At 42.7% G+C, this 24,240-nt stretch overlaps 3 protein-coding genes across 3 annotated transcripts in view; 1 reads left to right on the top strand and 2 right to left on the bottom strand.

Moving 5' to 3' along the window:
- The window catches only part of Dhfr (dihydrofolate reductase), a 28,674-nt gene extending 19,470 nt beyond the window's left edge, over nucleotides 1-9,204 (bottom strand). The window contains exons 1-3 of the mRNA XM_036206876.1: nucleotides 8,541-9,204; nucleotides 8,203-8,252; nucleotides 5,730-5,835 (exon numbers count right to left, since the gene is read on the bottom strand). Coding sequence (XP_036062769.1) covers nucleotides 5,730-5,835; nucleotides 8,203-8,252; nucleotides 8,541-8,626 — 242 coding nt within the window. The 5' untranslated portion in view covers nucleotides 8,627-9,204. The remainder of the gene's footprint in view (nucleotides 1-5,729; nucleotides 5,836-8,202; nucleotides 8,253-8,540) is intronic.
- Nucleotides 8,899-24,240, top strand: part of Msh3 (mutS homolog 3) — a 153,542-nt gene continuing 138,200 nt past the window's right edge. Inside the window, 8 exon segments of the mRNA XM_036206875.1 lie at nucleotides 8,899-9,127; nucleotides 10,564-10,681; nucleotides 14,916-15,136; nucleotides 17,546-17,569; nucleotides 17,571-17,735; nucleotides 19,832-19,948; nucleotides 20,446-20,563; nucleotides 23,723-23,868. Coding sequence (XP_036062768.1) covers nucleotides 8,990-9,127; nucleotides 10,564-10,681; nucleotides 14,916-15,136; nucleotides 17,546-17,569; nucleotides 17,571-17,735; nucleotides 19,832-19,948; nucleotides 20,446-20,563; nucleotides 23,723-23,868 — 1,047 coding nt within the window. The 5' untranslated portion in view covers nucleotides 8,899-8,989.
- On the bottom strand, nucleotides 13,926-14,315 carry LOC118596126 (U6 snRNA-associated Sm-like protein LSm5). The gene has a single exon (XM_036206877.1). It carries the CDS (start codon nucleotides 14,313-14,315, stop codon nucleotides 14,040-14,042), a length of 276 nt encoding a protein of 91 aa, XP_036062770.1. The 3' UTR covers nucleotides 13,926-14,039.

Genomic DNA, 24,240 nt, shown 5'->3' with positions numbered 1-24,240 from the left:
GGGCAATCAGGACAGAAAAACTCTGCCTTAGTTTACAGTGGCCAAAACGCATGAAAGCAGAATACCAAGATGTATAGAGGATATGGTCCAGGCATACTGCATAACTTGTGGTGGGGTATTGATGGTGCATGACCCCTTAGCTGAGTGTCAACAGCTAAGACATGCCCCAAAGCATGGAAATGATATGCTTCCTTAGAAACTGTTGTAGGCCACAGTGAAGTTATTCAATACATTGAAAACTTAGAGAAAGTTGAGGGTAGAAAAACAGTAATTTGAGGTGATGTTCAAAATGAAGATTATAGAGTAGTCTGTGGTCACCTGGAGTAAAGGAGGGTATGAGTTGATTTAGGTAGGAGAGATTTATTAGATTTATTTATTTATGTCTTAAGAGTCAAGAAATGAAAAAAATAAAGTGATCTGCTAGTATAAAAAATAAGATCATAAGCTTACTTACTCTGATCCCACTAATGGTAAAATGTAAAGATTTATATACTATGAAGAGAAATACAATACCATTAATGTTCATTTTTATGGTGCTAGGTCTTGAACCCAGGGCCTTACACTATACTCCTCTCCCAGCTCCTAATATTAATATTTTCTATAAGCTATAAGGCAGTGAAGTTAAGGGATGGGCTAGGAGCTGGTATCTGCCAAATACTGTGTTGGGTCATTTCTTCTGTGACACAAATCTTGAATGAGTCAACTTAAGGATGGAGCCATTTAGTTTGGCCCACTGCTTTGACCTACAGTTCACTAGCTCCTTTGCTTTGGGCCTGAGGTAAGGAAGAGTAACCATGTCAGGAAACATGGTAGAGCAACCAGACTCATTTCAAGGCAGACAGGGAGCAGATTTTTTTCCAAAGCTGTACTTGCTGTAAATGTTCCATTTCTTCTAACTTGGCACCATTTCCATTCAGCTGTGAACTTATCTATCAACCCATTGATGAAGTCAGTTTGAGTCCTCATAATTTAATCATCTAGAGAAAGTCTATCAGTTGATAACTAAGCTTTTTACACAGGAGATTTCTGGGGACATTTAAAACTATAAACCATAACAGGTACCTTTAGTGCGTTAGGAACAGCATACAAAATTCAATGGATCTTGAAAAGTCATCCGAAGATGTGATATTTTATTTATACACCCCAATAAAGCTTATCTGGAGATGAGAGAAAAAGCCAGTCACTATATTAAACATAGAGGTCAGGCAGTGGTAGCACACGCCTTTAATCTTAGCAGTCTCGGGAGGCAGAGACCCATCTGGATCTCTGTGAGTTCAAGGCCACACTGGGAACAGAGGCAGGCATGGTGGCACATGCCTTTAATCCCAGTGCTAGTTAACCATATTGTCTGGAGGTCTGTACAGACAGACAGGAAGTGATAGAGTTGGGCAGAGAAAGGAAGTAAGATGGCAGAGCACAAAAAGGCATACATGTGTGAGTACACAGGAAGTAGCTCTCTTGGGCTGAGGATTTCTTAGCAGTAAGAATGTGGCTGGCTTCTTTCTGCTTCTCTGATCTCTCAGCTTTCACCCCAATATTTGGCTCCGGGTTTTTATTAATAAGACCGTTTAGCAATTTGTCTTATACTAAGAGCTGCTATTATTAATCTCACTTAGTAGGTAATACAGTTGAGGTTCAGCAAGCTTTACTCATGACCTGCCTAAATCCCAAAGCTACTTGGAAACAGAGCAGGTCAGTGCTTAATGGACTACTTGTGTGGATCAGAGGGAGAGGACCTTAGGGAGAGGAAACTGCCATCACCATAAAGAATGTGGTAGAGGAATCATAAAAAATGATTACACCATGAAATTTAGAATAGCTTTTATAGAGACAATTGGCAGTGTGTTATATCACAAGTAGGAACTTCCATTGATAATCTCAAGGATACTGCATTGATGCAAAACTTTATTTAATTTTTGGTTACCAAAGGCATTCCTTGACTCATATATACATTTTTTTTTTGTTGTTATTTTTGAGACAGGGCCTCACTCTATATCCCAGAATGACCTTGATCTCAAGAGCTTCATGGCAAAGCCTTGTAAGTGATAGGATTACATGTGTGTGCCACCATGTCCCACCCTACTAAAAACTTTATCACCTCCCCCAAATAAACTAATGCATTCTTCTAAGGCACAAACCAGTGACTTCTGGTGCTTAGTGTCACGCACCCATCACCACTGCCTCCTACCTGTCAACAGGTCTCATTATCTCCCTTTCAGTTCTACTCAAGTTACAACTTTACCACCTAGAAAGCGGCACAAAAAGTACGCCTTCTCCAGACCTTAGTGACTTTTGGGGTTACCTTGGCCATTCAGTGTTTCCCCTATTAGGTTAGTGGCTAAAATCACAAGTACCAGTAAAAGCCTGCACAAGCAACTGCCATGTGTAATGCCTGTCGTGTGATAACAGACCCCGCAGTGAGTGCCTGGTCCACAAGAGGTGCTCTGAAGAGACATAAGGTGACAATCAAGTGGGAAAGCCGGAGGCTGAAGAAAAAGATGGACCCTAATAAGATCTTTCACTAACTGATGATATTCCAACTTCTCTAGCCTGCTCAGTAATAAAGACTTTAAATTTTTTGAGCCTTAAAAAAAAAAAAAAAAAAAAAAAAAGCAAAGCACTCCACTAAATGTTATATATAAATACATGAAAAGCAACACAATCCAATTACACACGCCATAGGGGAGTCCTAAGAAGAAATTAGACTCATCATTCGAGAAGAAATGCTAGCTCAACTGAACTTGTCCCCCACTGAGAGTTCTTTATGTTGATTTTAGCTCAAGCTGGCCATAAATAAACTTGAGTAGTATTCAAGAATATGTTATTAAAAAGTCTCTGGGATTGGCAATATAGCTTGTGAAATATCAGAATATCCTAGCAACCAGGACAAGGAGGAGCATAAAGATGGAGGCAGATGGTAAGTGGCACATCACATGTTCCGAGTCACTAGAGGCAACCAACGCGAATGTTTGTGTATTTTCTTCTAGTTTTTAATCTATGCCATGATAGGAGGGGTGTGGGAGAAACCTATATAAAATCTCTTAGCATGCAGGGATGGAAAGCTTTTTCCCCCCAGGACTAACTCATGTCTCGGAGGTGTGACAACATCTGTAAGCTGACTTTGCTTCCAACCACTGGAAAGCCTTAAGGGTGGAGCAGAAAAGCTGGGTGGCCCATACTTTAATCCCAGCACTCGGGAGGCAGAGGCAGGCACATCTCTGAGTTCGAGGCCAGCCTGGTCTACAGAGCAAATTCCAGGATGTCCAGGGCTACTCAGAGAAACCTTGTCTCAAAACACCGAACAGTAAAGTCCAGACTTCCCAGAAGCAACCAGAGCACCTCCTGGGAGGTCCTAGCTTGCTCTCCTGGACAGTCTGCTCTCTGAAGTTTCGGATTCATGTAACTGCGTCCCATTACGGTGAAAGCCAATTCTTGACAACTATACACAACTATAGCTTCTACTGTACCTGTTTCTCTGGTTGGATCCTGAATGAAAACCCACGGGAGTGACATTCTTGACTACTGTTCAGCAAACAGTGCCCAGTGTTCTAAGACTCTGTGCTGAGTTTTGTGATGACATATTAATTTAAGGATGAATAGCCAACACCTTGAATCCTAATGCTCCCTTAGATTTTAGTCACTTGCTGACAAAAATCACAACTAAAGCAACCCCTGTAAGATTCAGGAAGTTATTTTAGTTACGTTAAGACTACTAACAACAACGATAGCAAAGTCATTGTCATGGTCAAACTACTGGACTTGACTGCACAGTCAATCTTATCCACCTACCCTACCATTGTTTTACAAATTAATTTCATTAATCTTAACTCTTGGCCTACATGTCTGGGCACCATGTGCAAGCCTGGTGCCCTTAGAGGCCAGAAGGCATCAAATTGCCTTGGATTGGAGTTACAGCCAGCTGTGAACTGCCATGTGGGTGTTGGGAATTGAACTCAGGCCCTCTAGAAGAGCAGCCAGTGTTCTTAACCCCTAAGCCATCTCTCCAGCCCCAACCACCTCCAGTTCTTATATTTCCAATGATGACGAGGTAATTATTTATTCAAATGTTAGTTTAGAGGATAAGAAAATTCTTAACAGAAGCCAACTACAGACATTCTCTTCTGAAGATTCTGAGACCACTTCAGTACTTTGAAATATTTTACCTTTGACACTGTACAAAGAACACAAAGTGTCAGGATGCTGTGGCTAACTAGAGATAATAGAGTACATGACCATGACTGCAATTCCTTCATCTCTTATTGCATTTAGAATTGATTCCAAAATGGAATAACCATTTAAATTTGCTGAAACTCAAAACAGGCATTTTTATTTCTGTGAAACTAGGAACAATTTATCAGTCGTATTAAATAATTGATAGGTAGGTCTATGGAATAATGGTTTAAAGGAACTTGCAAAACTGTTACCATATTTTTACACACACATATATTTATGTGTGTGTGTGTGTGTGTGTGTGTGTGTGTGTGTGTATATATATATATATATATATATATATATATATTTTTTTTTTTTTTTTTTTTTTCCTTTCATTTTTTTGAGACAGGGTTTCTCTGTGTAACAGCCCTAGCTATCCTGGAACTCACTCTGTAGACCAGGCTGGCTTTGAACTCAAGAGATTCACCTGCCTCTGCTTCCTGAATGCTGGGATTAAAGGTGTGTGCCACTACCGCCTGGCTTCTTTCCCTAATATTTTTTTTGAATGCTGAATGCCGTTTATTGAAGGAGGGAAGAAGTCTTAAATACAGGCTTACAGCACAATGGGAGAACCCTGGAGGGCAGAAGTTCGCTTCTGATGTTTTACAATCTTACATCTAAGCTGTTAACGCCCAATAAGCAGGATATACAGACAAGGAACTTCCCTTAAGCATTCAGGAGGATGGAATCTCGCAGGGAATCAGCATACGGAGGACATCAAGGTCAAGGTCATAAAGTAAGGCAACAGTTACCCAAAATGGGGGCCAGGGCCCTACAGGTACCCCCTTCTACTAAAAAATGAGCTTCTGACTTAGGTTGCGTGGGACATCAGCAGGTCACCTTACCCGTCATGTCCAGGCTACACAGGTGCTCTTAGGTTGGTGAGTGCCCCCCAGGCATTACCCGTCTCTGAATACTCATCACACAGGCTAAATTGTTCTTTCCCTAATTTTTAAGGTGAGAAAATCAACCACTTAAGGAACAGAATTAAATTGCCACATGGCATATCTGCCCAATTGGTTTCTGACATCTCTTTGAGATATTAAGATACTCAGTGAGGTAGTGTGGCTGAGTGGTCTAAGTTGAATTCTGATGGTGTCACTTGTTTGGATAGTGAGTCATTTATTAGGGGAGGTAACATATTAAACTAGGCTAGCTGGCCAGCAAGCTCCGAGAATCCTTCTTTCTCTGCTGATCCAATGGTAGGATTACAGGTGTATGCCCCCAAGCCCAGCTTCTTTGTACAAGGTGCTGGGGTCAGACTCAGATTCTCAGATCACAGTGAGAGACCCTGCCTCAAGAAAAGGAGGAGGACAGATTCTGAGGAAGGACATGGAAGGGCAACGTTCAGCTTTGTGTGCATGGCTGTGCACATGTGCCCCTGCCCACATAGTCATGTATGTACGTAAGTACGGATGCACATGCAGATGTTCATCAGCTTCTTCATTCTATTACGTACTGATTCGTGCCCTGGGACATAGACCACAGTTTTCTTGTGGTGACTGCATGTCACTTACTTGAGCTCTCTACTGAGAACTATATTAATTCTGTCCTTTAAAGGTCGATTCTTCTCAGGAATGGAGAACCAGGTTTTCCGGCCCATAATCACCAGATTCTGTTTACCTACAAAGCCAAGCAGAAAGGATATCTTTGAAAATACACATGTATTTTCAGTGTCATACATAGGCAGGATACGGTTGTCATAGTGACACCTAGTGGCTATCCTTGAGAAAAAGTAAGGCAAACAGCTTCACCCAACTTTCAGATTTAGTAGTCATTAACTAAATATTGTACTATGTTTCCTTTGGTTTTACCCAATTTATATCTTTTACTTAGGCTTTAGTCAATGCATAAATTTTGGTTCAAAGTGCTCAGGCTGATGGGATTTTGTCATCTACTAAGTAACCCCATATGCTTTATTAAATTCTAAAATGGAGAAAATAGTTCCTACTCCTGGAATTCTTGTGTTCACCATCTAAAACTAGTGTTCTCTGGGTCATCTGTACAAGCTTCCATGATTTAAAGGTCAGGGATCATTGTGGAAGAGGGGGCAGAAAGAATGTAAGAGTTGGTAGAAGAGGGAGAGAGATGTGAAAGACTGACTTCTGGACACGGCATGGCTGATGTCTGTATGCACCAACTCACAGCAGCTTTGGTTACCTGCACAAGATTAAGACAGTCAAAATTCCAGCATGGAGGAGGAGCTTCTGAGGCCCCACCCACTACTGGACCACTGTTGTATAGCTGAGGGCTACTGGAAGAGTCATCCTTAGGTTGGGCTGGTTGTAGACTGCTCATGCCCCAGCGGATGGTCACACACAAGGCTATTAATAACAACTAGCACATGAATTAGGGACGGAGTAGGAGGTGGTACAAGGACTGGGAAGGTAAATGGATATACACTGTATAAAACTTTCAAAGACTAAAAAACACATTTAAAAAGTACTGTTATAAAAACTATATATACAGTTTCTATCTTTTGTTTAATTACTTGGAAAAAAAACCTTGAGTGTCCAACAACTGGATCAAAGGAACAGTAACAATTACTAGATTATATTTAGGATTCTTTTAAGAAAAATGATTTTGGGGGCTTGAGAGATGGTTTAGCTGTTAAAAGCATAGTAGTGGACCTGGGTTTGGTTCTCAGCACCCACATCTAGAGGTTTACAACTGCTTTTAACTCCAGTGCCAAAGATCTGAAACCTTCTTCTGGCCTCTGTGGAAACCAGGCACACATATTTTGTACATACACACACATATATATAAGCAGTCTCAAAACACACATCAGAAAGAAAAATTGGAAAACTTAGTTTTTATTTTGTGTGCATTGTGTACCTGTACGCACAGGCCAGGTCAGGCAGTATAGTTAGTATCTTCACTTGAGTTTCTTGAGACAACGTTTCTCCTTGAATCCGGGGGCCCTCAAATTTGGCTAGAGAACAAGCTCCAGGGATCTTTCCATCCCTGCCTCCCTAGTGCTGGTATTACAAATGTATGTCACTGTGCCCAGCTTTTTATCTGGATGCTGAGATTTGAACTCAGGCCCTCAGAACTTTACTGACTGAGCCATTTCCCCAATCCTGATATTTAGATTCTTGAGAGTAGACTGTGGTAAAGGCATTTGCCAACTTGTCTGTCTACCAATGACCTACTACATTTTCTACCTGTCCTATAAACGTTGTTAAGTATCTGCTCTGCTGACTGACTTCTGCTTCCCCATGTTCAATGCCAGTGGTTCTCAACCTTCCTAACACTGTGACCCTTTAATACAGTTCCTCATGTTGTGGTGTCCCCCAACCATAAATTTTGTTGTTACTTCATAAATGTAATTTTGCTACTGCTATGAATCATAATGTAAATCTCTGTGTTTTCCAATGGTCTCAGGCCACTCCTGTGAAAGGCTCATTCAACCTGCAAAGGGGTCGTGACCCACAGGTTGAGAGCAATTGCTCTATTCCTCTCCTGCTATGATAAACAAACATGTCTGTTAGGGAGAAATTACAAAGAATGTCCGACAAGCAACTGGAAACTGCCTTATAATTGCACACTACTCCCCATTCTTTTATTTCAAGTCAGTCCCTAAGACTGCCCCACTGAAGATCACAGCCTTCATCCCACTGTATTTCCTGCCTCCAAACCCAACAGAGTATCACATAAGTGTTTGTTTTTTCAGCCTCTTCTCCCCTGCATTCTTCTCCATTTACTCAAGTTTTATGTCTTCCAGGAACAATTCTAAATACTGGCTCTGGTCTTTGTATTCAAAGCGCTAGATTTTGCTGCCCATTCTGTCTAGTTATATGAACTTGCTAACAAAATTACAAATATGTGTATTTTAAAGAGGATGCTTAATAAACTTTGGGAACCGCACAAACATTTCTTCCAAGAAACAAAGATCCCAGATTCCCACGGGAGAGTTCTCACTTACAGGTCTGCATTGGAAATCTTGCTTCATGCAAGCTCTCAAATCCTCATGACTTAACCCCAAATTACCTTCCACTGAAGAGGTTGTGGTCATTCTTTGGAAGTACTTGAATTCGTTCCTGAAAGTTAAAGAAACACTGCATTAACAGGCACGCTGTCACGTGTGCTCAGGCTCCAGCTCAGCTGCCACCCGTGCAAGCCCAGGGGGAGGTACTGCCCAGTGACCGGACTTTGCTCCAGGCCAGGGAGTCTCTGTGCAAAGGCTGGCTGGCACAGCAGGGGGATCACCGCGGGCACCGGCAGGGGTTGCAGCCGGCGGGCCTACCCGCTCACCACTGTCTCCGCCAAGGGCTCGACGGGACTCAGCGAACCGCCTCGGAGTCCCGAACCCAGTCCGGATATAGTACCTGAGCAGAGGCCAGGGCAGGTCTCCGTTCTTGCCGATGCCCATATTCTGGGACACGGCGACGATACAGTTCAGCGGTCGAACCATGATAGCAGCGGTGATCACCTCTGCGGCAGCCCGCACGCTAGGCTTCCCCTCCGAGTTTGGCGCGAAAATTGCAGGCGCCGCCACTAGGCGCCGCTTCCCACTTGTGCAGCAAAGGCGCCGCCCCCACCAGGCCCCGCCCGCATTCTATTTGAGCCTCAGAGGCTCCGCCCCCGCCAGGCCCTGCCCTGCACCCTATTTGTGCTCATGGGCCCCGCCCCCACAGGCTCCGCCCCGCACTCTATTTGTGCCTCGAGGCCCCGCCTCCACTAGGTCGGCCCCTAAACAGGTCGCGGCGTGCGCGCGCGCAGGCGCGGGGTAGAGCGGCCGCGCGCTCCCGGCGGGCTTGCTCTTCTGCACCCTGCGATGCCCCGCAGGAAGTCCGCGTCGGGCGGCCTTTCTGCCGCCGCCCAAGCCCCGGGGAGGCAAGCGGTTCTGAGCCGGTTCTTCCAGTCTGCCGGAACCCTGAGATCCACCGCGTCCCCCACGGAGCCAGCGGAGAAGGTAGAGGGCGACTCCTCAGCGCCCCCAGTGTGCACTGCGCCGCCTTGGCGGAGGCCGCCTTGGCGGGGCTCTGCCCTCGACGGGGCGGAGCCAGGGGTGGGCGGGTCCAGACGGACGGGGCGGGGTCAGGGGCGGGGCGGGGCGGGCGCGTGGGTCTCGCGGCCGGAAGTGGAGGCAGTGTGGCGAGCCTAATGGTGGGGAGTACTAAGAAGGGGCGGAGCCGGGGGGAGGAGAAGGTGGTGACATCTGCGGGTCCATGTTTTAGCTGAAGGGCTTTAATTACCCGATTAGAAGTAATAGATTTGAGGCCGCCTGTCGTAAACCGGAACCTGAGGCGGAGACTTCTATTTTGGTGAATGTCCGGGTCTGGCAGGCCCAGGATATGTCTTCCCTTCTTTCCTTTACATTTTCCCTATTGTATTGATGGTTGAAGAGGCACTTTGCTTACATGTGCTTGCTTGGCTGACTAGAACGAAGCTGTCTTCGAGGCTAGTTTTTTCAGAATTCAAAAGCATTGCTCTGTATTTCAGATCACTGTGCCGGAACACTCTTCAACTGGGCAGCTTTCCAGTGTAAAGTGTGATATAAGCATTTGGGTGCATGAAGTTCCCGTAGATGGTTTATCCTTGGATACTTCCTGTTGCTTGCAGCCCTTCAAATAGTTCAAAGCAAAGCAAAACAAAACCAAAGTCCTATAGTGATGTTGCCACAAGTGCACAGGTTCAGGCCTAAGGGCGAGCGGTCCCTGAGGTTGCTTGTTATATTTTCCACACAGGCTGGGGGTGTGGCCCACTTGCCCAGGGTGCCTTAGGCCCCGGACTGGGTCATTTCCCAGACTGAGGATGTAGAAGGTGATTGTAGACTGGCTTTTAGCTATCTACTCCATTTTAATGCAGGTACAAAGCGATTTAAGAATCTTAACCCCCTTCATTATTTTTCTTCCTTATGCTGATTGGTTCCCCCTATCCCAACCCCTCTTGAGGATGATCTGCATTTTCATGAATTCACCAAGATTTTATTTTGCACCCACCATTGACAAAATATTGTGGAAAAGTTTTAAATTTTTCTTAGATTACTTGCCAATAAATAGTCCTAGGACATCTTTTAATAGTGGATGGAAGCTTTTGAACAGAAAATACATTGTTTATTATCTTATCTTTCCCCATAATTTGGCATTTTGAAAATATATTTTTTGTTTATCTTGTAGAGGTATTTTATTTAACATACGTAAGTAGAAGAGGTGGAGAACACTACTTAATTTCAACAGGATGGCAGTGAGGAGAGGCTACACCTGCCAGTTTCTATCTCTGACACAAAAACAGTAGATCACTGTGAAGAGTGGAAGGCAGGGGACTTCCTGTCATTCTGAAGCAGGGCTTAATGATGTCAAACCTTAGAATGGCATTAACACACCATTTCCAACCTTCATCATACAGGTTACAAAAGGTGATAGCAGGAAGAGGGCATCGGGGAATGATGGGCCCATTAAGAAGAGAGCAAAGAAGGTTCCAGAGAAGGAAGAAGAAAATACCCCAGTAACATCTGGCAACCCTGGTAAGTGCTAGGGAATGAGTCTTCTCAGTTGCTGGGGTTCCCCAGAGGGCAGAGGAGGCCGCTGGAGTGTTGAGCCTTGTTCTCCTCTGTGGAGAAGGATCTTTGTGGTGCCTGAGCTGGGGTTTGGGGGGTTAGGGCCACAGTGTAAGTCAGTTCTCTAATTTGGCTACAGTTCTTCCAAGTTTCTCTTTCATTCACTTTTGTTGTATGTTTTAAAAGTGGGGTGTGTGTGTGTGTGTGTGTGTGTGTGTGTGTGTGTAAGTGTAGATGCCTGCAGAGGCATGAGATGTGGAATCCTGGAGGACCTGATATGGTTGCTGGGAATTGAACTCAGGTTCTCTAATGAAAGAGCTATATGTGTGCTTAACCACTGAACCATCTCTCCAGCCCCTTTAGCTGTCTTTTAAATCTTGGTTATAAAGCTGAAGCATTTGTTAATGATTTATTTATTATTTGCGTGTGTGCCCATGTACATGGGTAGACGAGGTCAGAGGACAGTTTCCAGGAGTCGTTTCTCTCCTACCATTGTGGGAGTTCTGACATCGAACTCGGGTTGTAAGGCTTATTGGCAAGCACCCTTACCCAGAGTGCCACTTTACAGTCACCAAATGAAATCTTGTTATCCATCTCCACAAGACTTTTGTATTTCACCTTCTGAAACTCTGTACTGGTTGACAGAAGGTCTCTGTTTCCCATACCTCCAGCCCTTGGCCATGACCATCTTGTCTTCTGTGTCTATAATTTGACTACTCCATATTCCTGTTATTATATCCTTGAAGCATTCCTTTGCATAGATCTACCTCATTCCTGGACTTCCATTTATAGGTTCCTTTTTTTATACCTGGGCTACAAACCAGAAGGAAAGTCTTCACACTCACAGGAAACCTTTATGTATATTTGAGAAAAATGAGGTAAAATGTACACTGCAGAAGATATCCCAAAGTACATTTTTAGAATAACAGGAACCTCACTAAATCCAGTAAATTATATTTGGAAAAATCAGAAATTTAGAAGAAAGAGTGAGTTTTTCTTCCAAATTTCTTCATCATGGAGAGGCTATAGCTCTGTTAGTAGTTTGTCTAGTATCCCTGGAGACCTGGGTTTGCATAAACTGTACGTGATGGCTCATACCTGTAATTCCAGCATTGAGGAGGTAGAGGTAGGAGGATCAGGAGTTCAGGGTCATCCTCAGCAACACGGTGTGAGTTCAGACACTGCCTGGGCTACTTGAGGCCTTGCCTTGTTTCAAAACCACAAAACAATTCAACGGACAGATATCTTAGTCATTGTTGGTATATTCAAATCAAGTACTTATTGTTGGAGGTGGTTGGTCTAATTATAGACTGCTTTTTTTTTTTTTTTTTGCATAACCCTCCCTCTCACCTTCCCCCCCCCCCCCCCCAAGTTTTAAGATTTTTCTCTTTCTTATTTATTTTCTTATACTTTTAGAGCTTTAGCCTAGGTATTAAGTCAGCGAATTGATTTTTGTCCTGGTTAGAACTCATTCAAAACTTCTTGGATTGGTGAGTTTTTTGTTCTCGTATATTTAGAAAACTCTTTTCTCCAGTCATTTCTCAAATACTTCCAGTGTGCTCCTTCCGAGTCTGGGAGAGACTTGTTGTTGACAGTCCCTCAAGTCACTGACACTCTTGTTTGGTTTCAGGCTGGCTTGCTCTTGTGCTTTGTTTTGGATATGTCCTATGGCCCTATCTGTTTTCTACTAAACGATCTTTTTTCCACTTACATTGCTGTAAGTCTCAGGGAAATGTTCAACTTCAGGTTTCATAAGGCCCTTTCTAGAAGTTCCATTTTGTTGTTGTTATTTTCAAACCTCACACATACCTATGTGAATTCTATCTTACTAAAATTGCTAATAGAAAAACTATTTAGCCTTTGCTCATGTACTTGAAAGAGTCAAGCACACAATTTCCCAGCTGTGAGATTCATGTAAGACACGATAACCTCTACACCCCAAAACTTTTAATGTAAGTCTAAAAGTTTTAAACTTTTGCAGATGCTCAACACCCAACAGCTGTCCTCTGCATTTTTGCCTCAACAAGGAAGGTAAAGAGAGAGATAAGGCTGGGCGGTGGTGGCGCACGCCTGTAATCCCAGCACTCCGGAGGCAGAGGCAGGTGGGTCTCTGTGAGTTCGAGGCCAGCCTGGTCTACAGAGCGAGATCCAGGACAGCCTCCAAAGCTACAGAGAAACCCTGTCTCAAAAAAACCAAAAAAAAAAAAGAGAGAGAGAGAGAGAGAGAGAGAGACAGAGAGATAAAACAAGGGGTGCAAACCCCACTCCCCTTGCACTTAGCAGCAGCTGCCTAATAGTATTGCTCTCGGGGGTGAAATAATGTGTCCTAGCATATTGTGGAGTCCCAGTGGGTGGCAGACCCCTTCTCACACCAAGTTGCTTGCTTATAAATAACAGATAATGAGTACCTGCTTCCGGCTGTTGCTTATAATGGTGGGAGGTGCTGGGGAGAGTCACAGTCTTGTTGCAGGAACACAGAGGAAGAAAGGAGACTCTCAAGATGGAGAACAAATAGAGGGTTTCATGGAAGAGGTAGCTTTGGGATGGGGCTTGACGAATGAATGTATTTTTGATATGGTATGCGAAAGCTGGAGAGGCAAGAAAGCAAGTGTGTCTGCACTGGGTGATTGCCTTGAGCTGGGCCGATTGCCACGCCTCCTGGCTTAGGTCTGGAGAGGAAGGCTCTGGGTTCCTGCGTCTTGATGAGGCCAAGGTCTCAGCATCCAGCCAGCTTTGGCTCCTGTCATTTCCCTGGGATAGTTTATAATCAGCAGCACTGCTTGGTACAACTTTTCAGAGAAATTTCTAGTCTGTGCTGAGTGGGAAAGGCCCTCAGAATCTAGGAAGAATCTGTATCAGTTCACTTTGAGTCAGCCCTTTTCATTTCAGAATTTTCTGTTTCCAGACTCCATGGTCTCCCAGTTCCTGAGTCTTGAGCATTCTGTGTTGCAAATAGAGTTGGTCCTTACTTTTCTAAGGACTGGGCAGGAATCTTGTGTGCTGAATTAGTGACTGCACATCAATTCCCTGTCTGGCTTCAGATATTTAAGTTGCAGCTGTCACCACCTGTCTGTCATTATACCCCAAAGAAGAAGGAGGAAAGCTCGACAATAGTCCTGTGTGTTTTTTTTAACCAAAAACATCTTTATTTTTTCAGTCTTTTAAAAAAAACAAACAAACCTCTTCCTTTCTCAAAATAACCATGATTAGCTTAGAAAAATGGTGTATATATTCAAAGTATTTCCTTTTAACGGAAACTTCATTTTATAGAATATAGACATTAAAGGTTTAAGAAAAAGCCAGACTCTAGTATAAGGAAATCCATTCATACTTCAGGCTCTTCTCCTCCAGGAACCAGCATTGTTATATTATTTCCATTTAGTAAAATCTGATCTAATTTTGTAATCCTTCTTCCTTCTGGTGTAATTTCAAACTCAGTGACATCTTCCAACATCATATTGACAAAGTCATCAAATCCTAGAAGTGTATCAACAATTTCTTTATCACTCTTCATCACAATGTGAATTCTGGATCTTATACACTTGTCCATGAGCTCTAGTGGTAGGAGCTGAGACGGGTTCGTGGTTGCGTTAGCTGCCATGGCCACCCTGGTTTTTTTTTTTTTTTTTTTTTAAGATTTATTTATTATGTATACAGTGTTCTGTCTGCATGTCTGCCTACAGGCCAGAAGAGGGCATCAGATCTTATTACAGATGGCTGTGAACCACCATGTGGTTGCTGGGAATTGAACTCAGGTCCTCTGGAAGACCAGTCAGTACGCTTAACCTCTGAGCCATCTCTCCAGCCCCTTATTTACTTTAAAAAAAAAAAAAAATTATTGTGTGTGTGTCTGTGCATGGGGTGCAAATGTTTGTGTAGATCAGAGGACAACTTGAAGGAGCTGGTCTCCTCCTCCCTTCTTGTTTCTGGGGATTAAACTTAGGTCCTCAGGCAAGCACCATTCCTGTTGAGCTGTCTTGCCAGCCTCCCTTACTGTAGTTCTCAATGGATTTCATCAGGGAATGAAATTACAGGTGTGTTTTAGTGTGTCATCTTTACCTTGAACAGCCTTCTTTATCATGTTATAGTTAGGTTCATTGCGCCAATGGGAATTTCTTTCTGAAAAATTACATGTACATTATGAATTGATGTAATGAAGTCAAAATACTATTAGCCTGTTTTCTTTTTATTATTTCCCAAGAGCCAAAGAAATGTCTGAGGCCCAGGATCATTTTAAAGTCTCTGGAAAAGCTGAAAGAATTCTGCTGTGATTCCGCCCCCCCTCAAAACAGAGTCCAGACAGAGCCTCTCCGGGAGAGATTTGCAGTTCTGCCAAAATGTACTGATTTTGAAGACATTACTCTGCAACGTGCGAAGAATGCAGTTTCTTCTGAGGAGTCCAAATCTCAGGCTAATCAGAAAGTATGTATCGTTTGTGTAAATGGACAACCACCCACAACCATTCCAAAGTACTTTGAGGTTCTTTGGGGTTGTCAGGGAAATAAATGGTTTCCACAGGTCATCTGCATCAGCTGAGGGAACATTTGTTTTTTAGTTGTTTTTCTTGTCAATATTTAGAGTTTTACTATTTATTTGGGAGAGATTAAATGAGGCAACACCTGCAGGCAGTCCTGCTATACATGTTTGCTAGGGGTATTGTCTAGGGCTGTTTTCATTGATAGTTTCCATAATTTGCATGGAAAATCCTAGTGGGCAGCATATAGGTGCTTTTATTTTTTCAGTTGAAAACTTTGCAAGTACAGGCTCAATTTAAAGATAAAATAAATGAGTACTGGTTTTTTTGGAAGTCTATTTTAATTCATACATGAATAAGGGAATATTTTTTTCTAGAAAATATATTTTTGTGAATGTGAATTAACTTTTATATTATATAGCATTCTTGGATTTTTAGAAAACCATAGAAACAAAAGGGAAAATCTCATAAAAATTTAAAATAATTGCATTCTCAGACCCGATACAGTAAGGTACATTTCTCTTGCCATGAATCTCCACCCCTTCTCTTTGGAGGCATTTTGTGGACTAATGGCTTTCTTGGTCATGAGATAGATCATGAGATAGGTCTGACAAAAGCAGCTTAAGGAAAGAAGGTTTATTTATGTCAGGGTTGGAGGGTCTGATCCATCATTAGGGATGGCATGTAGTAGGACCTGCTGCATTTCATCTATAGTCAATGGCAGTCATCTGCCGTCATCTACAGTCATCTACAGTCATCTGGAGTATTTTGGAGTCTTCTGGAGCCAACTGCAGTCATCTGGAGTCATCTGGAGTCATCTGCAGTCAACTGGAGTCTTCTGGAGTCATCTGCAGTCAACTGCAGTCATCTGCCGTCATCTACAGTCATCTACAGTCATCTATAGTCATCTGCAGTCATCTGCAGTCATCTGCAGTCATCTGGAGTCTTCTGGAGTCAACTGCAGTCATCTGCAATCATCTGGAGTCATCTGCAGTCAACTGCAGTCAACTGCAGTCATCTGCAGTCATCTGGAGTCATCTGCAGTCATCTGCAGTCATCTGGAGTCTTCTGGAGTCAACTGCAGTCATCTGCAGTCAACTGCAGTCATCTGGAGTCATCTGGAGTCATCTGGAGTCATCTGCAGTCATCTGGAGTCTTCTGGAGTCAACTGCAGTCATCTGCAGTCAACTGCAGTCATCTGTAATCATCTGCAGTCATCTGCAGTCAACTGCAGTCATCTGCAGTCATCTGGAGTATTTTGGAGTCTTCTGGAGCCAACTGCAGTCAACTGCAGTCATCTGGAGTCTTCTGGAGTCAATTGCAGTCATCTGCAGTCAACTGCAGTCATCTGGAGTCATCTGGAGTCATCTGCAGTCAACTGGAGTCTTCTGGAGTCATCTGCAGTCAACTGCAGTCATCTGGAGTCAACTGCAGTCATCTGGAGTCTTCTGAAGTCAACTGCAGTCATCTGCAGTCATCTGGAGTCTTCTGGAGTCAACTGCAGTCATGTGCAATCATCTGGAATCATATACAGTCATCTGCAGTCAACTGCAGTCATCTGGAGTCTTCTGGAGTCAACTGCAGTCATCTGTAGTCAGGGTGCAGAGTGCACACCAGTGCTCAGCTCACTTTCCTCTTTTATTTAGCACATAAGATGGTGCTGCCCACATTCAAGGCTGGCTTTCCCCAGTTAAAGGTTGAGGAGAACATCCTCATAGGCACACTCAGAGGTGTGTTATCTAGGGGATTCTAAACTCTGACTGGTTGCCAAGGTCTCAGCCATCACAGCTTTACTATTGAGATGAAGTGAGTCTCCTTGGAAAGTTACCTTCTATACCTGGTGTAGATGTTAGCATGTTTTCAGAAAGTGCCCTAGATACATGCCCTCTATTCTTTGCTGCCCAGCACTCTCAGGAATAAATAATAAGACATTAATAGGCTTATGAAATAAAAAATTTGAAAAACATATAAAACATTAAACTATTCAAACTTTCAAATATACTTATTTATATAGTTTACTTTGGCTTTTAACCTTTTTATTTATTTAATTTTTAAAGTTAGCATATAGAATAATTATTGTCTTTTTCATCATGATATCACATGCATGACATTATACTTCATTCTCATTTGTACTTCCTCCCCCACTGCTCTCTCCTGTGTTTTAAACTTTCATTTTGAAAAGATTTCCAACTTTAAGATAACTTGGCCTCAGCCTGGCTTTAGAATATGCAATATGTCCTTAGAAACCTTCCATGTGGAGCCATCAACTGTTAGCTTTTTGTCAAACTTGCCAGTCCTCTGAGAACTCAGCGATTCAATTGGTGCTTTCTAAACCGTATAAAACTTTTGGTTTCCAGGACAGTCAATTTGGACCATGCCCTTGAAAATTTCCGGAAGGCTTCTGACTGTAAATCTTTGAACAAACGATCCAAAAGTGTCTATACACCATTAGAATTGCAGTACATGGATGTGAAGCGGCAGTATAAGGACGCGGTTCTGTGTGTGGAATGTGGGTACAAGTACAGATTCTTTGGGGAGGATGCGGAGGTAAGTTCTATCTGCCCTCTTCTGGCCTCTTTGGGCACTGTATGTAGGTAGTGCATAAAAATACATGGAGCAAAACACCCATACACATAACAGAAAAAGAAATCATATAAGATATGTTACGTAGAGTAAGAATGAAACTAAGGATAGCCAAGCTTGGTAGGAGTAGACTTGTGGGTGAGAAGTCTTTCTTCTTTTTACCTTTAACTTAGGAATTTTTATAAGAAGAAGTTTCCAACTAATGAACAAGCAAATGAACAGCCAGCTATGAACAGGTGTTTGAAATGATCTTTATGTGTGTTAGGCACCTTGTCAGTTTTTTTTCAAGGTAGGTCCTGATTTAATTTAGAGGCATTTGATGTAGGATTCATTGAAGAAGGTTAAAGATGAATATGCATATTTAATGGGTGTCTTCAGTTACTTTTCTATTGCCGTGACAAAACATCATGACTAAGGTGTCTTAGTTAGGGTTTTATTGCTGTGAGGAGACAGTGTAACCATGGCAACTCTTTTAAAGGAAAACGTTGAATTGAGACAGGCTTATAGTTCAGAAGTTTAGTCCATCATTAGCATGGCAGGAAGCATCGCAGCATGCAGGCAGACATGCTGCTGGAGAGTGACTCAGAGTTCTACATCACGATCCACAGGCAGCAGGGAGAGAGAGTGACACCGGGCCTGGCTTGAGCATTTGAAACCTCAAAGCCCACCCCCAGTGACACACTTCCTCCAACAAGGCCACACCTTCTAATAGTGCCACTTCCTGTGGGCCTTTGGGGCCATTTTCCTTCAAACCATCACACAAGGCAACTTATAAAAGAATGTATTTAATTGAGGGAATCACAGTTACAGAGGCTTAGTATCAATGACTGTCATGGTGGGGAGCATGGAAGCAGGCAGGCAGGCAGGCATGGCACTGGAGCAGTAGCTGAGTGCTTACATATTGAGACACAAGCACAGGCATAAGGCAGAGAAAAAGAAACTGAGAATGGTGTGGCTTTTGGAAACCTCAGAACCTACCCCCAGTGACACAACACACCTCCTTCCTAAATAGTTCTATCAACTAGGGACCAAGCATTCAAACAAATGAATTTCTGTGTGCCTTTCTTGTTCACATCACTGCAATGGCCAGACTGAGGAAATGTATTGCTGGTATTGCCATTGTTGGGACTCATGGATGTTGCTTATGTTTTAGGCATGCTTGAGTCATAGGATATCACAGAGAGATAAGGTCATACATATGATATTGCCTGAGGCATGGAAAACAAAGTCTTTACTAACCCTTTTCCTTTCAGTTTTCAAAACCCTGTTTTTGCAGGAAAGTGATATTCTCATAGTAACATTATACTGTATTTTGTGTTATGAAATGACTCTGACATAACACTGGCATGTTTTCTAAGAGCAGGAGCGGATAAAGAGTTGCATCCTATAGGACAAGGAGAAACAGGCTGCCTAGGTTAAAGGGTAAATTCAGATCTGACCCTAGTAAAGACTGCTCTTCCCTTGACTGTAATGGTGGAACAATGCACTTCCGAGATGGTGAGATTGGGTAGTGAGAATGTTGGAATGAGGTTGTGTGGCTCTGGTGGACACTGTTCAGCTATGGTAGTTTCTAGAAGAAAGCGAGGAATTAGCTATCGCTTTCTGCTTTCACATTTCTTTCAGTCACATTCTCTTAGCTAACAGGGTCAGTGTCTCTTGTCAGGAAGGCGTATTTCCTCTGTGTAAATGTAGTGTTGTCTTCCTGTCAGTCATTCATGTGTCCCGTTTGCATAACCATATCTTCTTCCATTACACTCTCGGCTCTTAGGTAGAGCAGACAGACATTTTTAAGTTTTGGTAACATTTGTGTATTTCCAAGGACATTGAAGAAGAGCTGTTGTGTTTTTGTGATTTAGAGTACAGATGTTGGCTCTGAACTGATCCTTTGGAAGTGTCCAAAGTAGATGCAACCGTAAGTTATTTTTGTACAGAGAACGTCCTTTAAACATTTTATTGATGATGTATGTATTTAGAGGAATATCAGATCCTAAGTACACGTATGCCGATTGATGAACTTAATCTTGAATAGACTTTATTAACACTCTGTCTACACCTTTTAGATTGCTGCCCGGGAACTCAACATTTACTGCCACTTGGACCACAGCTTCATGACGGCAAGCATACCCACTCACAGACTGTTCGTGCATGTCCGTCGACTGGTGGCCAAAGGGTACAAGGTCAGCTCTAGCTTTGTCTGTGGAAGAGGAATCGCGACTCCTCTGGAGAGCGAAAGCACTGTCTGGAGGAGGTGGAAAGCCCCCCTCTGGCTTTAGAACTGGGGCTCTGAGAAAGTGAAGTGCGTTATCGTCATTAGCTATATAACAAAATCATTCTGTGTGTGTTTCCTGAGCCAGAGTCTGAGCTGTAGAGCCCAGGACGGACTTCACATAAACTCAGGTCCTCCAGCCTCAGCCTCAGTGCTGGGCTTGCAAGGAATGCACTGCCGTGTGAGCCCTAGAGTGCCCTCTGCTGCACGGCAGAGCGTTTCTTTGTCCTGTATCCACTTTGCCAGTTGCTTGGGGTTCTCTCTGTTCTGTATCTGCACATCGAGTGTTGAGCTGCTTTTTTCCAGTGCTTCTGAATTGACTTTTTGACATTTTGAAATCATTATTATTATTATTTTTAAACAATGGTTCCCTGGATTTGACAGTAAGCGTGTCTTTTTTTGTTGAAGGTTGGAGTTGTGAAGCAAACAGAAACCGCGGCGTTAAAGGCCATCGGAGACAATAAGAGTTCAGTGTTCTCCCGGAAGTTGACTGCTCTTTATACAAAGTCCACACTCATTGGAGAAGATATCCTTTGAGGACAGGAAGTTTCCTCTTGTTGTAGGGGCTTTGTTTCAAAATGACAAATTGAACGAAACATTTTTTTCCTGAGTAAGAATGTGTTTGATGAGGTGTCCAGCCACTACCCATCCTGACACTTTAGCCATGGTGGGTGTGTCCCAGATGGGGTAGGGTAGGTAGTGGCTGGATACAGTATGTGTCCATTGTTATAGTGAGAGCAGAATTCATTGTACTTTATTAGCAAGAATAAAATGAGCCTGATAAAACATGCCAGGTTAATAGCTCTTTGAAAAGAGGTTTTCTCCTCAGATCATTTCTGGGACAGTGTTAGCTATCTGAACCTTGCTAGCTCCTCAGTCTTGCTAAAGTGAGACCTGAAAATAACTTACTAACTTCACCTGGAAAGAACTTCAAAGACAAAACTAATACACAGTTAAATGTGAGGCAATCTTCATTAATTGTTAATCTCATTAAAAAATTATTGAAAATGGGTAGTTGGTTGAAATCTGCTCTTGTAGGTTTCAGTGTGCACAAGGATCATCCTAAGGTTTATCATCACTCGAGCTCTTTATGTTACTTGAAGCAAAATAGTTTCAAAAGCATAGTAATCAAATTCCTAGTTCTTTGTTTTGAGATGGAGTCTTACTGTGTAGCACAAGCTGGCCTTGAATTTCTTCTTCAGCCTTTCTGATACCTGGGATTGCTCTTACCTGGCCACTGTACCTGACATGTCATTTTAAAAAATGAAATAGTTATTCATAAGATAGGAGCAGGTGCAAATGAAAATATTTAGATAGTGGGTCAAGTTTCTCTTCAAATTTTTTTTTTATTGAAAATAGATTTTTTTTCATACAATATATTCTGATGGGGCTGGAGAGATGGCTCAGAGGTTAAGAGCACTGACTGCTCTTCCAGAGGTCCTGAGTTCAATTCCCAGCAACCACATGGTGGCTCGCAGCCATCTGTAATGAGATCTGGTACCCTCTTTTGGCCTGCAAGGACACATGCAGACAGAACATTGTATGTATAATAAATAAATAAATCTTTGAAAAAAAAAGTGTTGGGACTAAATGTGTGTGCCATCACGCCCAGCCTCAAAAAAAAAAAAAAAAAAAAAAAGTTCTGAGTACAGTTCCCCTCCCCCACTCCTCTCAGTTCCTCCCTTCTTCCCCTCCCATTGGAATCCACGCCTTTCTGTCTCTGTTTGAAAGCAGGCATCTAAGGAATAATAACAATAATAAAACAAAATAAAATACAAATGACAAAAAAAAAAATCCCCAAATTGGAATAGGACAAAAACCAAACGAGAAAAACAGCCAAAGAAAAAGCGTAAGAAATTCATATAGATACAGAGATGCATACCATTCGCACACATAGGAATCCCGTAAAAACCCCAAACCAGAAGCTGTAATATGTACTCAAAGTATCTGTAAGATTTAAAAAAAAAAAGCCCTGACTTGATGTTGTGAGACAAAGAACTTGCTCACTTTGTGTCGGCTATGGACAGCTGGGTACGCAGCCTGCCCTTCGGAGTGGTTGTTTCCCCAGAGATTTTCCTTGGAGAAAAGTCCATTTTCGTTCTGTCATTTGGAGACAGCTTCCAGGTTAGGGTGGAGGAGTGTCTCCACTGCTCTCAGCTCTAGGAAAATATTTTATCTCACATGTATGGGTGCTTTGTCTGCATGTACATGCACCATATTCGGGCCTGGTGCCCAAGGAAGCCATTAGATGACATTAGATCTGCTGGGACTGAAGTTACTGGGGATGTCAGCCACATGTGGGTGGTGGAACTGAGCATGGGTCCTCTAGAAGAGCATCCACAGTGCTTTTTCCACTGAGCCGTCTCTCCAGGCCTAGGTTTGGTCTCTTATAGTATAAGAAAGTTTGAATGATACCATGTGAAAGTAGTATTTCAGTTGTAGTTTTTTATTTAAAGATTTATTTATTTTTATATGTATGGGTGTTTTACCTGCGTGTATGTCTGTTTACCTCATGTGTGCCTGGTGCCAGGGTAAGCCAGAAGAGGGCAGAACTAGAGTTATAGATGGTTGTGAGCCACCTTGTAGGTGTTTGGAATTGATCCTGGATCCTCTGGAAGTTCTTAACCACTGAGCCATCTTTTTACCACCTCTAGTATAGTTTCTTAGAAGTTATTTCAACCTGCTTAGCTTCTACGCAAACTCTGAAATGCTTTTGTTCAAGTAAGACCATCAGTAGTGAATGGTCACCATTGAGTTTGGACTGCAGCCATCAGTAGTGAATGGTCACCATTGAGTTTGAACTGCAGCCATCAGTAGGGAATGGTCACCATTGAGATGGATTGCAGACTATCAGTAGTAAATGGTCACCATTGAGATGGATTGCAGACCATCAGTAGTGAATGGTAGTGAATGGTCACTATTGAGATGGACTGCAGAGCATCAGTAGTGAATGGTAGTGAATGGTCACTATTGAGATGGACTGCAGAGCATCAGTAGTGAATGGTAGTGAATGGTCACCATTGGGATGGACTGCAGACCATCAGGAGCTCTGTTCTAAGCTGATCAAGCTGGAAGAACCTGGTATTTGATTTTTTTTCTGAGTCTCTTATTTGAAGTCTTTCCCCCAAACAGTCCCTTACCTGCTTTGACTCAGTTGCCAGTAAGGCTCCTACCTCCTGATAACCAAGTCGGATGTTGCCAGGATGACTTTGTCCAGAATCAGCTTTTATCCTTGAGAATTTTGGTTAATGGGACTCATTTTATACATGTGTGTGCATATATACTCTTATATGTACAGATAGGTTTTGTTTCATTAAAATGTCTTAAAAGTCTTTAGAAGTAAAATACTTTTAGAGTTTTAGGCACTTTAGAGATGGGAATTCATTTATGATATTTTAGTGTGTTTGCTTTGCTTTGTAGAATTTATTATGTGATTGCTGAGGAGTCAAGTCTCAGCAATAGCTCAGCAAAGTGGGTTCCTGTTTGGACTTCCACAGGGTTGGAGCCGCACTGCTAAGCCCTTTGGAAGTGAGAAGAAAATAGTTGCCTGTGTTTGTGCCTCTCGTAGTTCAGGGAAAAGATGACATTCAACTTTGATCGTAACTGGAAGAACGCTGCATGAGAAAAAGAAACATTTATCTGTTAGTAGGAATTAGGCGTGTAATTTTTCTTTAACCATTATTACATGTGAATCCTCTAATCAGGCTGGATGAGTCTGTAAATATCGATGAGGTAACAACAGATACTTCTACCAACTATCTTCTGTGTATCTACGAAGAGAAGGAAAATGCTAAGGACAAAAAGAAGGGGAATGTTTCCATTGGTCTCGTGGTAAGTCCTTTGGAGGTGAGGAAGGATGGGTGTTCGTGGTACCTCATGTGAGTAGTCGTGAGTGGTGCCTGATGAGGATTCCGATGAAGTGTGCTTTCCTCCCAATGTTACCCGTCTAGTAACTAGTTATGATTTTCTTTTCTGGTTACTTGGCACTCTGCTGGAAAGGTCCAGAAGGTTTCAGGCTGTATGCTGTTGTCAAGAGTTGACAATGGTGGCAATGGAAGGCAGGCATGTGGACAGGGAGCTGATAGCATGTCTGGCAGAGTTTCCTCGTGGCTGTGTAATCTGACAGGAGTGATTATGGAACTACCCTAGTTAGATTTGGAGGAAGGAAGAGTTAAAGGGAAGTGCTAAGTGGCCAGTGCGAGA

Source organism: Onychomys torridus, chromosome 15 (genome assembly GCF_903995425.1).
Source record: "Onychomys torridus chromosome 15, mOncTor1.1, whole genome shotgun sequence".
NCBI lineage: Eukaryota > Metazoa > Chordata > Mammalia > Rodentia > Cricetidae > Onychomys > Onychomys torridus.
Note: the sequence above shows the minus strand (reverse complement) of the source record. Positions and strands in the feature narration are given on the sequence as shown.